Below are 23,295 nucleotides of genomic sequence, written 5' to 3' on the forward strand. Positions count from 1 at the left end.
GGGGGGGTTTTTTTTTTTTTTTTTTTTTTTTTCTCTTTTAAATCTTGTTAGGATCAGAATCGCAAAATATCATTTTCCCTTCACTGAGAACAACAGTATGCAAATAACATGCCACAAACTCAAAGGCCACAACTACCTTCAGAGTTCACAATCTGTGATGATGTTCATGTACGCACAGGTAAAGCATCTTAACCCAAACTCAAGGTTCCACAAGAACAATCAAGTTATGAGCTAGTTAATCAACTCCATGAGCACTAAGATTAGAGATAATTTTCTCCTACTTTCAACTATCAAAGAGATTTGGGATGCTGCTCAAGACACTGCCTCTAATCAAGAAAATGTTGTTGAACCCCTCCAATCGAGCCAACTCATTTGTCTCATTTCTTGAGTTAACTTTTCATTCAACGGCAAACGTTGGGTGTCATGAATACCCTTAGTTACAAAATTAACTGTATAAGGAGTATCTCTTTTTTAGAAATATTTCTTAGCATTACACTCCATAGGACTTTAAAAGAACTGGTTGATTTCGAATTTACCGATGAATGTTATGAAAATAAGAAATTAACTTAGAATGGGGTTTTCATTAAAAATAACCAAGTAAATGAGAATAATCGTCAACAAAGGTAAAAAAAAATACTGAAACCCTCTATGACTCAATAAGAGCACTAGCTCATGTATTGAATCTTGGATACAAACTCATATGTTAAAACTTAGCAAACTAACATGACACAATCTAACGAAACTAAAAACGACTATTTACCAAAAACATATGATCCTTTGTTGAGCGGACCATACCGCAGACAAATCCGTTTTTTTTCATTCACAAATCATAAAATTGAGGACAAGAGTCTTCAATATTGAGATAGACAAATGACCCAAATGGAAATATTCTTCGAAGGAAGGAGGCACTTAGAGCATGTGATGGCGGCTAAATGGACACTCTAGAGCATATGATGGCTATAGATACTTGTGGTTTAAAGATGGAGAGACCTTCAAATTCACGCCCACTACCAATAGTCTTCTTCGTTGTAAGATCCTAAACTAAGCATTAAGCAATGACCAGGAATGAATAAGATGCAAGAATTAAGATTGCAAGCGAATTTACTAATAGAGATCAAAAGATAACTGTGGTAAATTTAAACCAAACGACAATGAAATTGATTTGGTAAGATTCATTGCGTCAGACCCAAACTGGAGATGTAGTTTTTTCATCTATGGTAACATTAGGTGAAAAGGTAGACAAAAAAATTTTAAAAAAGGAATAAATTGGGATTGCCTGTCATATGATTGGTAGCACCAAAGTCAATGGCTCATTTCAAAGTGGAGGAAGAAGGCATATAGAAGCGTTAGTCTTTGCGATAGCAGTAACTGGAGTAGAATATAATGTCAATAATGACACTTGATATGGTTGAAATTGCAAACTCCTCTGCAGAAATCGTAATGAAATTTTCGAAGTTATCAGGAGTAGATGCACAGATACAACATGTGTAGACAGAAATCTCTGACCCAAACTCCAAAATCTAAGGTTCACAAAACCATAGGTTAACAAAAAAAAAAAAAAAAAAAAAAAAAAAAAAAAAAAAAAAAAAAAAAAAAAAAAAAAATCCCTAGGTTAACAAAAAAAAATCCAATTAACCTGGCTCTCTATTGCCATGTAAATGCTAAAGGTTTGAGAGAATCAGAATACTCTATTCCATTCACTATATATATACATATAGATAGAAACACACAAGTAAGGGAAGGTAAAAAGACAATAAAAGACAACATTACTAAGGGAAGAGGAAATTCCGTCCAGGGGAACTACTTAACAAGCGGTTTCCAATAGCTGATAAAAGAACTTTGAATGTAAAGAGGCCCATCAAGAACCGTAAAGAATACAAAAAGAATCAAAATTAGGAAACTTATCTTGAAAATATAGATTTCGAGCCAAATCTACCACAAAGGATCTATCATAGCATAGCAACCCAAAATCCTAGCTTTGCTTGACAAATTCAAAGCACTTATGCCTTCCACAAGCCAATCATCAAGGCTTCTAAATGCCAAAGCACTGAGAAAGAGCCCAAGACTTAAAACCTTTTTTCTCAATCATCTCGTCAGTATCAAGGCTTCTAAATGCCAAAGGACCGAAAAGTTCTACTTTCTGCGTCCATTCTCCAAACCAACGCGGTCAAGGGGATTTTACCTTTCTAGTATTTTTAGCAACGCATATGCAGGCTGACTTCAAAGAATAACAACCTTAGCCCTCAAGGGGCCAAAAGGCTCGATCAGGCCCTCCAACTCACTGAACCGAAGTCAAATTTTCTATTATCACCCCAACTATTTAGTTCCCTGTCAAAGAGACCCCATGTGTGGCCCAAATTCCAACTTTTTTGTTGTTGTCCCAACACTCAGAAATAGAAGCACCTTTTTTGCTAGAAATCACAGAAAAATCTGGAAAGCAATTCTGTAATGTATCTTGGTCAACCAAACTATCTTCCAAAAATGGATTTGAACACCTGCATCAACTTTAAATTAAGTAAAAAAAAAACAAAGAGCAGCAAACTTTTGGCAACGTCGACCGAAGATCTGCTACCTTTCTCTTCTCATCATTCAACTGTGAGTATTAGCTCCATAAATGTAGGGATTACCTGTTGAACACAACTCTTTGTGAGAAACATTCACACTCTTTATTAAGACCAATCGAGAAGAGAATACAAGACACTCTTTAGAATACTACTGCTTTTTATTGTTTTTGGATTTCTTGGATGAATAACCTAGGTAGGGTGGAGGGGTATTTATACTAGAGCCTACACAATCTAGACCTAACAAATCTGAATCTTTTTCCTAAAATATCTAGATCTCTTTCTCCTAGAACCACTAGGTATCTTTCCTAAAATCTCTACTAAAATAAATATACAATGGGCTCGTACAATTATTGGGCTTGACTTTATTGGGCTAGTGATGATATTTCAACACTCCCCCTCAACTCATTCGCTACACCATGTTGAGCTGACAGTGAAAACTCTAATGTTCGTCAGTATTCAGCCCTTTTGTAAACAAATCAGCCACTTGGTCATCTGTCTTGATCTGCTACATCTCGATTTCTTCCTTCAAGACTTTCTCTCTAATGAAATGGTAGTGTACCTCCACATGCTTTGTTCTAGCATAAAACACCGAATTTTCTGCTAAGCGAATCGCAGATTGATTGTTGCAATGAAGTAGTATTGGATACTCAATTTTCTGGTGTCAATCTTCCATCAAAAGTTTTAACCATGTATTTTCCTGAGTTGCTCCAGTTGCTACTCTGTACTCTGCTTCTTTAGTTGACAATGATATTGTTGGTTGTCTTTTGTTACACCAAAAAATTGTTCTATTACCGAGCTTGAACACATACCCAGTGATTGATCTTCGGGTATCGTGGTCTCCTGCATAGTCGACATCACTATATCCAGCTAGCTTTCAGTCTTCGCTTCTTTTGTATAAACGATCGTAATTGATTGTACCTTTGGCAAATCTCAAGGTCCGTCGAGCCGCATCCAAATGAGGCTTCTTCGGATTTTGCATATATTGATCAATGACTCCAACTTCATTTTCGAATTTCTTTGGTTGGTCCATGTAGAACTCTCTGTTTAACTCTCCATGCAAGAAAGCATTATTCATATCCATCTGCCATAATTTCCAATCTTTATTTACCGTAAGTACTGGAGGAACTTGTACGATAATGATCTTTGCCACTGGACTAAACGTTTCATCATAGTCTAGTTCATATTCTTGAGAGAACCCTGAATCTATAGTCCGAACTTTGTATCTCACGATTGATCCATCCGGGGCACACATTATTTCGTAAGCCCACTTGCAAGAGATGAGTTTGGTATCTCTTGATCTTGGCACTAATTCCCAAGTTTGATTTTGTTTCAGGGCTGTAGTTTCTTCCTCCATCGCTTTCTGCCAAGCTAAGTTTGGTGAAGCTTCTTCACATGTCTCCGGCTCATTAACTTTGTCTTCTACTGCGTTGGCATACTCTGGATTTGCCTTTAGGATTATTTCTGAATGTTTGAGTTGTTAAGGTGTCATTTCATTTTCACTGAGCTCGCTTGGTTGAGTCACTTCTTACTCACCAACACTAGTGTCACTTGAATCTTTAGGCACATCAGCACTTAAGCAAATGTGTACAATTTGCTCCCCCGTCTTCTGAGGAAGAATCTCTTCAGTTTGCTCCCCTGTGTTCTGTAGAAGAATTTCTTCCGTTTGCTCCCCTGTGTTCTATAGAAGAATTTCTTCCGTTTGCTCCCCTGTGTTCTGTAGAAGAATTTCTTCAGTTTGTTCCCCAGTGTTCTGTAGAAGAATTTCTTCAGTTTGCTCAAGGCCTGGTAATACTTCTTTCTCTAAGGGTCACCCCTCTTCCATTGCACCGCTTTGATCGTCAATCATGTGGTTTAAGCATCTTGAATCAATGATCCAGTCATCCTCGTAATTGATGTCTTTCTATCATTGCCATAAGTGCTAGCTCATCTTCTACTATTGGACATAGTACCTCTGCATCCCATTCATCCTGTATCTTCTTTTTGGATATCGCCACATTGCTTTCAACCGACTTTTTCCTGGACCAACAATCTCTAGACATGTGGCCCTTTTTCCCACAATTATAGCAAACACCTCAAAATCTCTTTCCTTGGAAACTCTGGTTGTCGTTCTTCTGAGCTCTCTCAGGTTGTGCAGTTCCTTGGTGGCTTCTTCTTTTGTCACCATTGTATCCACGTTTGGTGGACGGCCTATTATTGCTCCGACTTTCACTTGTGTAGAGTGTTTCTTCTTCACCCTTCAATGTGATGCCTCCCATTTGTTTAGCCATGGCTTCTTGATTGGCTAACAAATTTTCAAACTCTAGAAGTGATGGTTGAGTGGGCCATCCTTGTACAACAATAATAAAGCTTCTATATTCTGGTCGCAATTCATGGATTATAATCCTCTTCATTCGAGATTCTACAATAACAAATTTCGGGTCTAGTTCAATAATCTCCCGACAGATCGATTTGACCTTGTGGAAGTACTGAGCAATCGTCATGTCACGTTGTGAAATTGACAACAACTCATTCTCCAGAAGTTGTAGCCTTGTATCGTTCTTCTTTGAGAACAACATCACGAACGTGTCCCATGCTTCTTTCAGTGTCTTGTCATCCCAAATATGTTCTAACATCTCTTCTCCGATTGTGGTCTTCAAGGCAAACATTGTTTTGCTTGCTTTGATTCTCCATTTGCGCAAGGCGCCGTTAGAATCCTCCTCTGGCAGTGTAGTTTCACACCTGCCAACGATCTCCCAAAGACCCTGTCCTTGTAAATAGGACATCATGCAAGTTGCCCACGTGTTGTAGTTATTGTTGAGTTTCTTGATTCCTCAAACGATTTGGAAATCACCCATCGTGTTGGCCATAGCTCAGTAATACCAAACAAGCTCTTTCGACACAAGACTTGCAGAGTCACAGACTACTCACGACACAAAAGAAACTCACTATTAATCTCAAGAAATCATTTCTAATGTGAAAGATCAGACAAAACTGCAACCACAGAGCATACTAAGAATTCTAAAAGATCAGATAACCTACACTAATCTTGCTCTGATACCAATTGTAACAGCCCAGATCCACCGCTAGCAGATATTGTCCTCTTTGGACTTTCCCTTTCAGGCTTCCCCTCAAGGCTTTAAAACGCGTCTGCTAGGGTAAGGTTTCTATACCCTTATAAATGGTGGTTTGTTCTCCTCCCCAACCAATGTGGGACATCAAAATCCACCCCCCTTCGGGGCTAGCTCTCATGGTATGATATTGTCCACTTTGCGCATAAGCTCTCATGGCTTTGCTTTGGGCTTCCTCAAAAGGCCTCATACCAAATGGAGATAGTATTCCCCACTTATAAACCCATGATCTTCCACTAAATTAACCAATGTGGGACACACTCCCAATAATCTTCAACAATCCTCCCCTCAAACAAAGTACACTATAAGCCTCCTCTGAGGCTTATGGAGCTCTCGAATAGCCTCCCCTTAATTGAGGCTCGACTCCTTTCTCGGGAGCACTAGAACAAAGTACACCCTTTGGTCGACACTTTAGTCACTTTTGACTATACCTTCGAGACCCACAATTCTTTGTTCGATATTTGAGGATTCTATTGACACAGTTAAGTTTAGGACATGGCTCTGATACCAATTGTTGAACACAACTCCTTGTGGGAAACACTCGCACTCTTTATTAAGACCAATCGAGAAGAAAATACAAGACACTCTTTAGAATACTACTGCTTTTTATTGTTTTTGGATTTCTTGGATGAATAACCTAAGTAGGGTGGAGGGGTATTTATACTAGAGCCTACGCAATCTCTATACCTAACAAATCTGAATCTATTTCCTAAAATATCTAGATCTCTTTCTCCTAGAATCTCTAGATATCTTTCCTAAAATCTCTACTAAAATAAATATACAATGTGCTCGTACAATTATAGGGCTTGACTCTATTGGGCTAGTGATGATATTTCAACATTACCTTCTTCCAGAGGGGATTTTCTTCTTGCATGAATCTCCAGAGCCACTAGCAAAGACATATTTCGACAATATAGCGAGCCCACACCCAACACCCCAATCAATGCGGGAAAGTATTCCATTCCACATAAAGGCTCAACCATGTCATCAGTGTTCTGGAGATGCGACATATTGACCATAGCTTCCTCAACTTGGAAAGCTTTTAAGATTCTGCTTTCCTGACAATCATGCAACACTCAGCTGAGAGCTGAGAGCCTCCCTGATGATAGAAAGAGAGAGGGAGGGGGGGCAAAGGATGGCCTTGCCTCAAACCTCTTACCGCTGAAATCTTTCCCCTAGGCTCACCATTAATCAAAACAGAGAAATTTTCAGTAGAAACCACCTCTTATCCGTTTTCTCCACAAGCTATCAAAGCCTTTTAGCTTCAGAACAACATCAAGGAAGTGCCAATCGACTTTGTCCTAAGCCTTTTCAAGGTCCAACTTCAAAACATACCCCTATTATTACTTAACGTCCAAATCTTCAACCACTTCTGAAGCTACAAGAATGGCATCTAGGATACCCACTGCAAAGGTTGTTTGACAATCGCTTATGGTGGAAGGGAGAACCTTCTTCAACCTCTAAGCAAGAGCTTTGGCAATAATTTTATAAAGAGAAGAAATCAGACTGATCGGACAATAAATAACTAACTTTGGAGGCTTTCCACAGAAGAATCTTTTTTGAATTGAACCTCAAGTAATTCTTTAACTCTTCCCCTCCCCATTAGTTCTACAGTAATAGATTGTGCTTCCTTACTCTATCACATTACAGTTTTAAAAGAAAAGCAAAGCCCAAAAGATGTCTTTATTGAATTAGAATAGGTTCATATTTTGTGTTATTTTAACACAAACATGCTACCATTAATTGTAAAAGGAATCACATAGTAAAAAATAATCCTAAACCTTTTTTTTCTATTGATAGGAAACAGAAAATATCATTAATATCTAAACCTTGAAACTACAATCATCAATAGTGTCGTATGGTTCAGCAGTACAAAGTGGGGTTTCTTACTGAATTATTTTGCCAATTTTCTTGAACTCCACTCCTGGTGCGCATATGGATATTGCTTTATCTAAGCATTCTTTAGTCACCTAAAGCAGTTATTGGAGAAAAAAATAACAACTTATGCACACGAATCTTTGGAACAACTTATGCACAATTCAACTAATCTTATGAAACAACCATTCAAACCTACAATATTTGGTAATCTTGAGCAGGATTTTAATATCGTAAACCATATTTCCCATCATTTGGAACGTAAAACAAAGAAATTTGCCCAAAGGGTCTTGTCTTGCAATATGGTGGCCAGATGAAGCGAACTACCCAGTTAGAATCAAAGACACTCAGCATTTCAGCCCAAACATAGTCATGAAATTAAACAACTTATGGCACGTCAAACAGAAACCAGCGGTTGGAAATTTTCAGAATATAAAAAAACGATGAATGCAACCACATGAAGTCGGTACAGAAGAAATCACATTACCCATGGTGGACAGCATCTACACATTAAAACATATCATACTTGACTTTAACCAAACTTAACAGGGTAATTTCGAAGTTCTATTATTTTCAGAAATTACTGTCCTATCATCCTAGCTCAGTATCACAAATCCTTCAATCCAAAAGGAGAAAAAAACATGTAGTACCTATGTTGAAGGTAGGAGAAGTTTCAATTTTACAATACTCACGCTTATATGAAGTAAAGTCAGATTGGATCTTGCCGGACAAGAATTTAAGCCAAATAAATTATAAAGTTCTAGACCGGTCCTTGTAGGAAACCAACCAACTTTTTCCATTGAAATATTAACAATATATATATATAACTAGTGACGTATCAAAAGACAACAAGAACAACATAGCTATATCTAATTGTAATAGCTACTCATTAACAAAAGTAGAAAGAAAAAGCTACCCGGACAAGTTTTCTGGCTTCATCATCAACATCTCCACAAAAGAAAGTTGTTGAAGTATCACCATGGTACCCCTACAAATTAGCAGGATAGAAGACATAGTTTTAATAGCTACAAATTTTTATTTCATTGAATAACACCAAAAAAAATTATTAATGCTTCATTTGATAGATTCCCCACCTTTCTAGATGAGGTTTACATACCAATCTCCGGTGTAATGTGTGAAAACAAGTGTATGAATACCAGCTCACGAGACATTTCACAATGGCCACCCATTAAACTAAACAATATATAATCATCATAAGCTATGGAACATCAAGATAGCTTTGAAATCCTAGCAGTAAGGTTATTTCTTTAGATGCTCAAGTCTAAATGACCAATCATCTTCAAGAAAAATAAAATGAAAGATCAGAGACAATTTCATGGACACAAATACGTTGGACTCGCTAGCTAATTGCTTTCCTAAACAATGGTCCAACCCAATAATATCTTTTAAGTCTTTATATCAGATCCTTATTAATGAGCTCATATGTATAGATAGCATTAAGACTTTTTACCTCTTTTTTCTGTCATTATAACGTCGCTGGAGTGTATGGCAGTATGTTCTCTTTTACTTTGTATGAAATAATAATATACTAGAACCTGACCAAAGGTTGTCCTCATGAAACTTACTTCTTCCTTCAAGAAATCAAATCTCCAACAAAAGTCTCAAGGGTCTCGCACCTCAGTACAGCCCATGCATACCCCTCAAAATTTGTTGCTCTATCAACATTTTATTTTTGTACTCATTTTGTTCAACTGCTCAAATACGTTTACTTCAGCTCCTGAGTTCGTCATCAACTGACCTTTTGGGATCAATTGGTATGGTTCATTGGTTCAATTGGCTCAATCGCCTTGAATAACTTGCTTTGCTCAATTGGTTCTTTGGTTCTGGTTGGTTTGCTCCTTTATTGCTCCATGTGTTCAATTGGTATCATCAGTTTTCTTTTTAAAAGAAAAAAACACTTCTCGAAAAAGCTCATGGCATGCACATTGCTTCTTGGGTGTGCCCCCTAGGTGCCCTCACCCAACATATTTATTTTTGTAGTTTTCCAATTTCCTTATAAAAAAATTTAAAAGTATTCTCCAAAATCCTCTTTTTCTCTAAACAATATCTTTGTTGGGCTCATGCAAGCAAATAGTTCCTTGTATAGCAATTTTCTTTTCTGCCCATTTACAATTACAGTTTTTTTATATCCATGTGTTCAAGCTAGCATACAAGCACCTCAGCTAATCTCATAACAGATATTTAAAATCCTATACATTTGATTACCAAACAACTCATAGAACTTTAATGTCCTCGGTAGAAAGCTACCATCAAGTTTGGATCATTTTTTTACGGTAACTTTTAGAGTGTATAAATTGGGTTGTAGTCCATTTACTTTGTAAGAAGAAATAATGTATTCACACCGCAGAATACATGAAAATGAAAGTACAAAGTACAGTTAGAATCTCACAAAAACTCCACAGTTGGCATGTATGGTGGGTAATGAGTTGTTGTCACCCTCCTTAGCAAATTTAAACTTAGCCTTTTGCCTCTAGCTAATAGTCTAACTTTTAGTGACCTTTCAAACTCAACTTTCAGAGACAACATTTCCTCCCTTTGCTCAAAGCATAGGGAACCAACCTCTTCCAGTCTATTCAGCATGTTAATGCGATTTAGTAATCCTGTTTCTTGATCTTCAAGTCTCCAAATACTTCAGGATTCAAAATTTTAAGTGACTTCTTCAAACAACAAGCTTACCCACAAAACGATAACCTTCCCATCTTCCTAGAGCCTCCACTGCCCACCAGAGGGGTAAAGAGGTTCCGAGAGTGGGATGAGACAGCCACATATTTTCAAATCTAAAGGGGGTTGGACCACACTTCCCTTTAAAAATATTATTGTTCCTCCACATATCAATTCTTTGCTCAACTTTATGTAATACCATTTTCTAAAAGGAGAGAACCTTAAGCATTGCCCCAAGAGCATGCTGGGTAGATTAATGGGAGAACAGCTATTTTGCAGTTCCAAATATGTAACTATGGACATATCCGTATATGCAGTGTTCAACAACCACATACTTTGGAAGGTTAATTTTGAAGTTAGCTTTTAAAGGTTAATTTTAAGTCCCATGGACATATGCATGCATGGTGTTCACCATAGACTTTGATAGGTTAATTGTGAGACCCAAGGTAGCTTTTAAGGTTTCAATGAGAAGGATTAGATTTTTATCTCAAGCCATCAAAAGGAGACATGAAAAGACCATCAGATCTATTGAAGGAATCATCTTGACTTAAGGAATATTTGTGTAATTCCTAATCTTAAATTAGGAGATATTTGTGTAACCTCATTAAATAAGGGAAAAATTTGACCTCGAAGGATTAGCCTTAAGTTAAAGATATCTATGTAATTTATACGTTAGTATCCAAGCTGAGAATGAATGATACATATTACTTAGGGGGAGTGTCAAAGGATATTGGTGTAATCCCATCAAATAAGGAAGTAGTTGGATTATTTAGATTTATTGTTACCCAACAGAGATTTATTTGATTTATCTTATCTTGTTAGCTATTATCTAGGGATTTATTTAGATTACCTAATATCTAGAGAATTTAGATCTATCAATTTAGATTTAGTCGGTCTTTCCTTATTAAAGATATATGTAATTCTTTGAAAATAAATAAGAAAAACAATAGTCTAATATAGACTTGAAACACTCTCCATTGTTACCTAGAATCTAAAGATTTATTTAGATCTATTGTTACTTGAGATTTATTTAAATTTTATTATTATTATTAGGGGTGTGAGAACCTGTCTGGTGGGCCCATGCTTGCACGTGTGGTGATGTGTAGAGAAGTACTACACACCCAACCTTGCCCAAACTGGAAAGCTGCCGAAAGCCACGCTATCTTATGTTAAAAGGATAGGTCCCACCATATTGCATGTGTTTGCATTTTCCTACTCCCAATAGTGGGGTTACTTACCAAATATTTCAGGTAAAGTGTATGATGACAACAACGGTCGTGATGAAGACCATGGAACTAGTGTTAAGGTAGTTGCATTTTGTCTATTTTGTAGCCCTTAGGTTATACCAAAACATTGTTTTATACTTTTCCATAGTTTTATTTAAATTTTCACATTACTTCTTTTCTATTGTTTTGTTTTAAAGCTTTTATTGCGAACATTTATGTCCATGACATCGTTTTTGAAATATTTTAAATGAACGGTTTCATACTTAAGAGTCAGGTCATGCATGTAGTGGCGGCTCTATTTCAATAGAAAAATAAGGTCGTTACATGTCGAAGGCAGGCATGCATCGCAGAGGAGTCCAAATCAAAACAAAAGGGAGCAGTTGTGGAAACTAGTGGATTTAATAATGAAGAGTTGAAAGATTGAAGATGTTCTTGGACTCGCTCAACAAACCATCAAATTCCAATACCTTAACTATCTCAAGTAAGTCCTGATTCAATTTTTGTATAAACCTTTAGAGATAAGTTAACCAAGTAACCGAAAAATTACCGTCGCAAATGAAACCCATCCTAGGAATAGACTGTTGAACACAACTCTCTGTAGGAAACACTCGCACTCTTTATTAAGACCAATCGAGAAGAGAATACAAGACACTGTGTAGAATACTTTAGAATACTTTTTGGATTTCTTGGATGAATAACCTAGGTAGGGTGGAGGTGTATTTATACTAGAGCCTACAAATCTAAACCTAACAAATCTAAATCTAAATTTAACAAATCTGAATCTTTTTCCTAAAATATATAGATCTCTTCTCCTAAAATCAGATATCTTTCCTAAAATCTCTACTAAAATAAATATACGGGCTCGTACAATTATTGGGCTAGTGATGATATTTCAACATAGACAATGTATTCATTTCTCAAACTCTTATACTAGAACCCATCTTACATGTTCTAAAACTATCTAGTAGTCTCCTTTCCACACAAAAGCTTACCCATGAAAACCACTATAGTGTTATTTTCTCCTAATCATATTGTGTTTTTCAAGACCAAAATTCAAGACGAATGATTGGACTCGCTAAAGAATTGAATGGCTTATACAACTTGCAATTACCTGAGAGAATAGTCAGCCCGGCACCCGTGTCATTTCTTAGTTCCTCCAATAAATATGGGATTTGGTTACATCACTTTTTCCTTATTTAGGGTTTTGAGAACTATGTTTCCAGATTTGTTTCAAGGACTATAAATCTCTTATTTTCAGTGTAATACACGTGAATTTGTCAAACATACTCGTTATCTTTTCTCATTAATCATGTACCAAGTATTTCTAATGCTCGTTTATTAATTGATGATTGTACTCAGATCACATAGCTATTCCTTTCAAACAAATATCAGATGTTAGCAATATATCTCTTGTTCTTTTCTCATTAATCAAAATGTACCAAGTATTTCTAATGCTCGTCAATTTCTCACGTTAATGGATGATTGTACTCAGGTCACATGGCTATTCCTTTCAAACAAATATCAGATGTTAGCAATATATCTCGTCTTCCACTTAATGATTCAGACCCACTCTGAATCAAAATCAAAACACTTCAAACTGACAATGCTAGAGATTATTTCAATCAAACCTTATTCCCATTTTTCCCATCTCAAGGCATTATCCATGATTATTGTGTGTTATTATTACACCATACCAAAATGGAGTGGCTGAAACGAGAAATGGACACCTTTTAATCACACTACCTAAGCATTGCCTTTTCACATAAACATGTTAAAACTTACTAGGGAGAGGTAAACACACTACCTAAGCATTGCTTTTTCACATAAACATGCGAAAAACTTACTAGGGAGATGCAAGTTCTTACTACAACTCACGTGATTATCGTCTCCAATCACATGTCCAAAATAATCTAAGCTCAATAGAAGTCCTCATCCAATTTCATTCTCACTTTCGAACATCAAATAGTCTCACACCTCACATATTTGGGTACACTGCCATTGTTCATGTTCACAATACTCCAAGAGGTAAACTTGATTTGAGAGCAATAAAATGTGTCTTTTTAGGATATTTCTCAACCACAATAGGGTACAAATATTACAACCCTACATCTAGGAAGTCTTACTTATCAATTGATGTGACATTTACCAAACATAAAATTGTTCTTCTCTGATACCTCTCTTCAGGGGAGAACATAGAGACTGAAGAGGGTCCCTAGGAAACTAATCAAACCCTTAGACACACTAAATAACCAGCCCACATAACCAATTATTGAGTCGATGCCTACTACCGTTATTAAGTCCATACCTTATAACATTTCTAATTAAGAGTCCACCCCTGCTATCGTAAAGTTACCAACTAAACCATATGCTCCACCTCCATTGTCAGATCCGTTGTTCTCTCATGTATATGCAAGAAGAAAACTTATTTCAAAACCAATACAAGGCAAAACATCTGACTCTACTCAAAATGAGAATGTGACACAAGTACCAATAAATGATAGTCTCATAGCTCTTCAAAAACCTATTAGAGAATGCACAAAACAACCCTTATACCCCTATCAAACTTTTCTCTCAAGAAAGACTAACACCATCACACTAGAGTTTCATCGTGATCTAAACTCAATTGTTATACCTAACATTGTATCTAAAACTTTATCCAAAAGAGAATGGTAGGATGCTATGAGAGAAGAAATGCATACTCTAGAAAAGAATAACACATGGAAAGTTGTGGATAGGCCAAAAGAAAAAAAAAACAATAATCAGGTATAGGTGGCTTTTCAAAGTAAAGTACAAGGCTGATGGAACATTGGAAAAGATAAAAGCAAGATTAGTACACTCAAACTTACGATATAGATTACCAAATGACATTTGCCCAGTTGCAAAGATCAACATCGTAAGAATATTGTTACCCTTGCCAACTTAAATTGGCAACTCACATAGTATGATGTGAAGAATGCATTTCTTCATGGCAGTCTAGATAAGGAAATCTAGATGAGCATTCCTCCAGGATTTTGAAAGCTTAAGAGGTAAAGTAGGCAAATTAAGAAAGGTCTTGTATGGACTAAAAAAATATCAAAGGCTTGGTTCAAAAGATTCATAAAGGTGATGAAAGATTGTGGGTATAAGCAAAGCCAAGGAGATCACACTCTTTTTATCAAGTATTCAGAATCAAGGGGAGTTACAGCGTTTCCAGTGTATATAGATGACATCATAGTCACGGAAGATAATGAGGAAAAAAAATTTGAACTCAGAAGAATATTGATGGAGTTTGAGATCAAAGAACTTGGAAGGCTAAAATACTTTCTCAATGTTGAAGTAGCGTACTCAACTCAAGATATTTTCATATCACAATAGAAGTATGTGATGGGTTTATTGATGGAAACAAAGAAAAAGCGAATGTAACCCTACAACAATGCCAGTAGATCCACATCAAAAATTGGGAGAGTCAAAAGAAGAACCAATGATGAACAGAGAAATGTATCAGAGGCTAGTAGAAGGCTTACATATCTAGCTCACACTCGACCAGACATAGTATACTCAATGAGGGTAATTAGCCAATTCATGCATGATTCATGGGAGCCTCACCTTCGGGCAACATATAAAATATTACATTACTTAAAAGGAACTTTAGGAAAATGAATTTATATCCAAACTGAACAATTCCCTTGCACTGGAAGCTTACACTAACCAGACTATGTTAAGATCAATAGTGGGCAAAAGATCTACTACAGACATTGTACTTTTCTTGGAGGTAATTTGGTAACATGGAGAAGCAAAAAGCAAAATGTGGTGGCTAGAACATCTGCCGAATCAAAATTTTGAGCTATTGCACAAAGGCTATGTGAATTCTTATGGTTGAAGATAATCCTTGATGACTTACAAATTAAGGGAGAAAGTCCAATAAAGTTGTACTATGACAACAAACTAGCTATCAATATTACACAATCCTATCCATATGTACCTCTCTAAAAATTAATATGAAAAGCAAGATAATTTACAAATACAATATACGAATTGAAGATGAGTAATATTGTTGCCTACACCCACAAATTTTTCAATAATTGAAAGAACTTGTCAAAAGAGAAAACAGAAAGATAAGCTTATATAACTTTACATTCTCATGCATAGTGTATAAAATGAAAGGAACAGATACACAAGGCCAAATAAAGGTCAGTGTAAGATATTTAGAGCTTCAAATATGCATTCTTCTACTGTTGTTAAGACAAATTAAGCTCAGAGTTGCAAATCCTTACATTTAAATAGACGGTAACATCTATATTGATAATATCACCATCCTGGAAAAAAAAAAAAAAAAAAAAAAAAAAAGATCGTGACATCTCAATTCATCATCATAAAACAAGCAATTGATTTACAATAAATGTTGTTAATGTTACTAAGAAATCAAAGAGAAGACCTCAAGAACTCGGGAATCTGGTATTCCATGGCAAATGCATTCATTCACTGACGTGCATACACTCTTCGGAAAGCCACCATAACCCAGAGGTGATGGATAGGCTCCATTATCAATTATCATTTGGTGAACAGCCTTGTCAATATCATCAGTCATAATACCTGGCTGCCAATAGAAGCAAGAACCAAAATTTTGCAATAAAATATAGTGGCGATTCATAAATGGGTGCATCATGGACTGATAAACACAAGTAGTTTAAACATAATAACAGAAAGAATAGCTACATTTAAGTTGCTTTTTCTTGGATAAGAAACATGTAAATGAAAAAATGGAATTACAAAAGGAAGTACTGATATGAGCCAAACTTGATCAAAAGTTGCACTCTTCATTTTACCAATATAAAAAGAGACAGAGTAAATGACAACATTTCTTCATGGCTAAAAGCTCAATGAGAAGAATTAAGACATGCTCATTTCCGAACCTCATCATTTCAAAAACAACTCCATTCCTCATTCTCAAAACATCCCAAAAAAATAGGTTGAGTAGCATTCGACCTTATGATCTTAGCCTCACCATTTGAAGGAACCAAAGATATTTAGGCAAGGAGCTCCACCACAGAGAGTGCAGGAACTGACATTACATGCCACATTCAGTATTAACAAAGTGCCAATGAATAAACAGATGATCTAAATTCTTTCCTCCTTTTTTAGAAAGAACACGCCTTAAATGATTGAGAAACATGACGCATGGAGGATACCTCTTTTGAAATTTTTCATGCATTGACTTCAAATGTCCAGATAACAAATATTCTTATTGGGAATGTTCAATGTCAAAATTTATTTGATAAAACTTGGGGGAAGCACAAGGCTTCTTTCCACTGTTCTATAAAGGCATGTTTTTGGAGAAAAGTAAGAGATTGAGGGCTTTTGGGGAATGATGTAGTTTCAGCTCTTTGTTAGGCTACTTCGCTTGAAAGGAGAAAAAAAAATTTAAATAATAAATAAGTAAAAAGATCAGAGGTTTGGAATCATTTGGGACAGGTTTCATTATTTAACTTTGTTTGCCAACATATGTACATTTGTTAAGATTTTTGCCTTCCTTTTGCCCCAATGCAATCTAGATGGTCACATTATATGTAAATTCATGTCAATATGCTCTCTAGTATAGAGAAATGTCAATTAGACATGCAGAGTAGGAAGTATCATTTGAAAGTAGAAGAAAGTAGAAGAAAGTAGAGCAAATAGATACATATAATTTACCCCAGCACGAGAAATAATAAGCAGAAAAATACCTTTACTAATGTCCCTGCATATTCTAGAACTTGGGCTGCAAGCCTCCCAGAAGCTCTCATGCACTCTATACCCTTCTCATCATGAATCTCAGGTCCACTAGCAATTCCAGGTGGTCGCCTAGATTTGACATAAGGAGGCCTTGGTATATTGTCTGGAACAGGTCGAGGAGGAGAAACTTTTCCAGGTCTTAGACGTTTACGATTCATATTTTGCATCTCGTCCAAATTTCTATCAATTTCAATGAGAATGGTTCATTCAACACCTTTTGAAGATCAACATATTTTTGTACTTGAAATATGCTACAAGAAACAATAACGGACACAATTCTTTACATATGCTCATTCTGAAGTTCCAAATTCCATGACAAATATCTAATAGTATTGACCCCTTTAGAAACTGGATCACAAAGGCCACATCCAAATATATAGTCCCTAATGGAGAACTATACGCTACAGTGTGAGTGCAAGTGTAAATATGTAATAAGCACATATAAAGACATCTAAGATGTTAATAAAAATACTCATCCTAACACCCTTTCAACTATATGACCGTCGAATGTGTGGGGGAACATAACTTACATGTTTGTAACTACCAATTACCATCTGCACCGCACATTATGAAATGTACAACTTTCGTCACAGTATACCATTCGAAGTTCACAAATCACGGATATATAGAACTTACTGACATGCGACTTTCCATGAGAATTAAGGAACAGTTTACATCCTCGGTTGTATAAGTGCAAAATACCGATTCCCATAAACGTAACTTTCAGAAAACGAGAGAACAAAACTATGGAGTTTTATACCTTCTATTGAAAAGGTTGGCCAAACCAGAAAGTGTCCTGGATAATTGCATTGAGACATGTTTGCCTCCTACAAAAGAATATACAGATTACCTCCATTTTACCCAGATTTTTCGCTCAAGATAAAAACACGAGAAGCCGAAAAATTGCAAGTGGTTTTATTACATCACAATAACCAGGAAACTAGAACGGATTAGCACGAAAAAAAAACGCTCTACTTGATGAGTCATTCGATGTTGAACTCGGATTACAATCGCTTAACAGCAAATTATCACTGGAGAATAACGGGAAACAACAGGATTTTAAGGAATTGCTAACCGATTGGGTAAGAAGACAAGTACTCAGAAAGAACAAAGGAAAGATGTTGAAGCAAGAAGAGCAACATAGAACGGAAATGAACGAGGAAGGATAAAAGAATACCTGGATTATAGGCGAAGACTTGATGAACAGGCAGCCGAGAGTGAAGGAAATGGTTAGCACCAACTCCCAGAAAGGATGAGAAGAGTTTTGATTCCCCATACAAGGCTCCCACCATTTTTGCTTTCTTCCACAGTCCACACTCGGCCTCTGTCGCTGAAACGCCGAAACACTAAATAGACTTTTATCTTTTTATCATCCAATGCGCGTCTGATCAGCACGAGTCCTTTAAAGAATGCTAACCTGATCAGCACGAGTCCTTTAAAGAATGCTAACCTGATCAGCTAGGTTTAGGTACGTGTGAGCTCGTCTCATGGACCCACGCTCGCACGCGTGGATACCTTTCAGCCTACATTGTAGACTTCTACCGAATCTATTAAAATATACTCGCTATTACATATATGGCATGATCGTTAAGTGTAGAAAAATTTATTGAAAATATTAAAAAAATGATGTCTTTGACTTAAACGATAGTAATAAAAACTTTCCCACACATGGCCCATGTGTGTGACTGTGGGCCAACCAGGCGAGTTCGCATGCGAATGGCTTGGTCGGGTATGTATGACATACAATACCGGACGCCACTGAAAAGGAGGGTCTGCATGATATCGTGGCGAACACAATATCGAATGTACGCGTCCATATCATCAGTAGCATAACGGGGGAGTGCCCTATGTACACAACCATAGCGTGCATAAAGTTCTTAAGGTTTACCTCCATGGCATTATACATACAACGTTCCATCCCCTCACCGCATTACATAGCATAACTGGGTTAAACATAGAGTAAGCATATCGTAGCATACTAGTCATTACATTCATGGCATGTGGGGTTCTCATTACAATCATGACATGTCAATCAAGCTCATACATACAGGGTAGCAAACCGTGTCACAAACATCACATACATAAACATGGCATACATGCATTTCACTGCAAGAAACATATAACCTAGTATACATCAACAACACACATGGTGCATGCAAGGGCCACAGGGCACGCACCAACATACATACATAACTAATGTCAACAGTAAGGTTACTTACCTCCTTGGCCTTGGCCAAAGTCACCCACAACGCTAACTCCGGCGCCTAACTACCTCCTATAAGATAACATGATACACTTAGAGCCCTTTCACAACTAGCTCTTATGCCTAGCTACCAAGGTATGCCCCTATCGCAAGATGTTTTATCAAAATGGAGTTATATTAACCTCAGATGGTTGAAACAAGGGTGAGAATGGCTCCAAAAGGGTCGAAAACCTAAAAATCGGTATACTATTCGGATGTCGAGCCGCCCCTTTCGGCCCAGTGGTGGTGTCCGAGCATGACCTGCAAGGTGCGGGCTGCACGATGGCCGAGACGAACTCGCAGAATGTCGAGGGTCGACCCGCGCCCGCCGCTTCGTCTTCCTCGCTCGAAAGCCTCGACAGCCCTAATTGTAGGGCTTGGCTACTGTCGCCAGTGGAAGCGTCGTCGTTCATCCGTCTCTAGTGGCATGTCTGTTTCTCCTTGCCCCGACGTACACTGGCGTCCGCTTCTACCTAAAGAAGGCGACCACTATGACACTAGGGTTTAAGGGGGTCTGAGTGAATCCCACCAAAAATCGCGAGATTTTCGGCGCACCCCTTTTTTTTTCTCCTTGGAATGTGTATCGTTACATCACTCCCCCCTGCGAAGGACTTTCATCCTCGAAAGAATTTGCATCTACGAACAACTCTGGGCACTTCTCCCTCATCTCATCCTCTCGTTCCCTGGTGGCCTCCTTTGCTGATTGGTTCCCCCACCACACCTTGACAAATGCAATTTCCCTAGTGCGCAAGGTCTTTACCTTGCGAGCTAGAACTCCCACTGGTTTCTCCTCGTAGCTTAAGTCTTCGGTCACGTCCCGATTCGAATAATCTATCACGTGCATGGGGTTCGCTAAGTACTTGCGAAGTGTCGATACATGGAACACGTTGTGTATGGATGAGAGAGACGGGGGTAGGGCTAACCTATACGCAACGGGTCTGATTCGCTCCAAAATCTCGAAGGGTTCTATGAAGCGTAGACTCAATTTTACCCTTGCGTCCAAACCTTAGAACGCCCATCATGGGGGCCACCTTCAGGAATACCATGTTGCCCACTTCGAACTTCAGGTTTCTTCGTCTCGAGTTTGCGTAACTCTTCTATCTACTCTAAGCAGTGCACATCCTCCCCCTGATCTGCTGCATCGCCTCGTTCGTGACTTGGACCAGCTCCGAACCCACCAGTTCCCGTTCTCCTACCTCGACCCAGCATAATGGTGTCCTACATCACCTTCCATACAATGCCTCGTACGGTGCCATACCGATTGTCTCCTAGTAGTTGTTATTATAAGTGAATTCCATAAGATGCAATTTCGAGTCCCAAACTCCCAGAGAAATCAAGTACACCGGCTCACAACATGTCCTCTAGAACTTGGTTCAAGCGTTCCGTCTGTCCATCGGTCTGTGGGTGATACGCTGTGCTGAAGTCCAGTCGAGTGCCCAACGCTTTCTAAAATCCATGCCAAAATGCTGAAGTAAACTGTGGATCTCGGTCTGATACAATCGACACGGGGACCCCATGCAATCTGACAATTTCCTTCATGTACAGTTGTGCCCAATTCTCCACCGTATATGTGACCTTGCCGGGGAGGAAATGTGCTGACTTTGTCAATCTGTCCATGACCACTCATATGACCGTGTAATCCTTTAGCTCTTAGGCAGGCCCACTGTGAAATCCATGGCGATGTTCTCCCACTCCATTCTGGTATATTGAAGGGCTGTAGTAATCTTACTGGTCTCTGTCTAGATACTTTAACTTGTTGGCAAACCAAGCATATGCTGACTAACTTCGCGATATTCTTCTTCATGCCACACCACCAGAAGTGGGGTCTAAGGTTCTGATACATCTTCGTACCGCCAAGGTGTATGATGAATGGGGAGTTATGCGCTTCTCTCGAGATTCACCCCTCAATTCCCCTATCATCGGTGCACACAAGTGACCTTGGTACAGTAACCCACCATCCGCTGACTTGAAGTACCCGTAAGCTGGTTCTGTCTCCATTTCGTTAAATGCCCTCGCTAAACCTGAGTCCCTTGCCTGCGCCTCAATGATTCTCTGCCGAAGGGTGGGCTGTATAGTTAGCCGAGCCAGTTGCGCCTTAATACCTTCTAGAGCTACTACTATTTCCACTCGCTCTAAGTCTACCTGCACTCTAGGTTCTTTCATGATTTATGCCGACGAATGCGCTGTCTTCCTACTTAAGGCATCTGCGACTACGTTGGCCTTCTCGGGGTGGTACTGGACATCTATATCATAATCCTCTACTAGCTCTAGGCACCGTCGTTGTCTCATATTCAACTCCTTCAGGGTGAAGAAGTACTTCGAGCTCTTATGGTCGGTATAAATCTGAGTCCTCTCCCCACATAATCCTTGACTAGCTCTAGCCACCGTCGTTGTCTCATAGTCAACTCTTTAAGGGTAAAGAAGTACTTCAGGCTCTTATGATCGGTATAGATCTGAGTTCTCTCCCCATATAGGTAGTGTCGCCATATCTTTAATGCGAAGACTACCGCTGCTAGTTCCAAGTCATGCACAAGGTAGTTCTTTTCATAGTCCTTCAGCTGTCTGGATGCGAAGGCAATAACCTTCCCACGTTGCATTAACATGCACCCTAGGCCCTTCTTGGAAGCATCACTGAAAATGAAGTAGTTCCCTGTACCATCAGGCATTATGAGCATGGGTGCGGTCGCCAGTCTCTCCTTCAGGTCCCGGAAGCTTGCCTCGCGCTCCTCGGTCCATATGAATGTCGTAGCCTTGAGTTAGTCGTGAGAGGGATGCCACTATCTTGGAGAAGTCCTACACGAAGCGACGATAGTAGCTTGCCAAACCCAGAAAACTCCGTACCTCAGTCACAGTAGTTGGACGGGCCCAGCCAGTGACCACTTCCACCTGGGCAGGGTCAACTGATACTCCTTCTGCCGATATCACATGTCCTAGGAATGAGACTTCGCGTAACCACAACTCACACTTCGAGAACTTGGCATACAACCTATTTTCCCTCAAGACTGTTAAGGCCTTCCTCAGGTGCGTTTAGTGTTCTTGATCCTTCCTTGAATACACCAGGATGCCATCTATGTATACAATGACAAAGGTATCCAAATATTCCTTGAACACCTGGTTCATTAGTTCCATAAACACTACAGGAGCATTGGTGAGTCCAAATGACATTACTACAAACTCATAATGGTCGTACCTTGTTCTGAAAGCTTTTTTCGGCACGTCCTCATTTTTTATCTTGATCTAGTGGTAACCTGAACAAAGGTCAATTTTTGAAAACATTGTGGCCTCTCTAAGTTGATCAAACAAGTCTTCGATGCGTGGGAGGGGTACCTATTCTTCACTGTCCTCTTATTTAGTTCCTTGTAATCAATGCACAAACGCATGTACCGTTTTTTTCTTGTCGAATAATACCGGTGCACCCCAAGGCGACACGCTCGGTCTGATAAACCCCTTGTCTAGCAGTTCTTGTAGTTGCACCTTAAGTTCTTTCAGCTCCGCTGGTGCCATGCGGTACGGGGCCTTGGATATGGGGTCAGTTCCTGGTTCTAGTTTTATAGCGAAGTCGACATCTCGGGATGGGGGAGTCCTTGACAAGTTCTCTAGAAACACATCTGGGAACTCACTCACTACAAACAACTCGGTTAGGGAGACACCTTCTTCCTTAATCCTTGCCACGCTGGCTAGTATCGCCCAGGCCTCGTGCTAGACCAACTTCTTTGCCTTCATCATCAATATCACCTTGGGCATTGTACCCAGACTGGTGCCCCTGAATTTGAACTCGTTCCTTAATGGTGGCGTGAAAATGACCTCCTTCTTGTGACAATTTATGCTAGCATGGTTTTCCACTAGCC

General features: G+C 38.5%; 1 protein-coding gene and 2 long non-coding RNA genes across 3 annotated transcripts in view; all 3 read right to left on the reverse strand.

The window, feature by feature from the left end:
* LOC111470353 (methionine aminopeptidase 1D, chloroplastic/mitochondrial) overlaps positions 1 to 18,584 on the reverse strand; it is a 21,889-nt gene extending 3,305 nt beyond the window's left edge. Inside the window, exons 1-7 of the mRNA XM_023115913.1 lie at positions 18,383 to 18,584; positions 17,966 to 18,032; positions 17,157 to 17,385; positions 15,869 to 16,030; positions 15,708 to 15,749; positions 8,463 to 8,534; positions 7,562 to 7,641 (exon numbers count right to left, since the gene is read on the reverse strand). Of these exons, the coding sequence (XP_022971681.1) occupies positions 7,562 to 7,641; positions 8,463 to 8,534; positions 15,708 to 15,749; positions 15,869 to 16,030; positions 17,157 to 17,385; positions 17,966 to 18,032; positions 18,383 to 18,497 (767 nt within the window). The 5' untranslated portion in view covers positions 18,498 to 18,584. The remainder of the gene's footprint in view (positions 1 to 7,561; positions 7,642 to 8,462; positions 8,535 to 15,707; positions 15,750 to 15,868; positions 16,031 to 17,156; positions 17,386 to 17,965; positions 18,033 to 18,382) is intronic.
* On the reverse strand, positions 34 to 7,553 carry LOC111470354. Its single transcript, XR_002715029.1, has 2 exons — positions 6,516 to 7,553; positions 34 to 2,627 (listed from the first exon to the last, which is right to left on the reverse strand). It is a non-coding gene; the product is annotated as an uncharacterized LOC111470354 (long non-coding RNA).
* Positions 18,585 to 19,357: 773 nt separating the features above from the next.
* Positions 19,358 to 21,309, reverse strand: LOC111470355. The gene is made up of 3 exons (XR_002715030.1): positions 21,299 to 21,309; positions 19,591 to 19,676; positions 19,358 to 19,480 (listed from the first exon to the last, which is right to left on the reverse strand). It is a non-coding gene; the product is annotated as an uncharacterized LOC111470355 (long non-coding RNA).
* Between the last annotated feature and the right edge of the window lie 1,986 nt (positions 21,310 to 23,295).

Source organism: Cucurbita maxima, unplaced genomic scaffold, assembly GCF_002738345.1.
Source record: "Cucurbita maxima cultivar Rimu unplaced genomic scaffold, Cmax_1.0 Cma_Scf00044, whole genome shotgun sequence".
NCBI classification, from domain to species: Eukaryota; Viridiplantae; Streptophyta; class Magnoliopsida; order Cucurbitales; family Cucurbitaceae; genus Cucurbita; species Cucurbita maxima.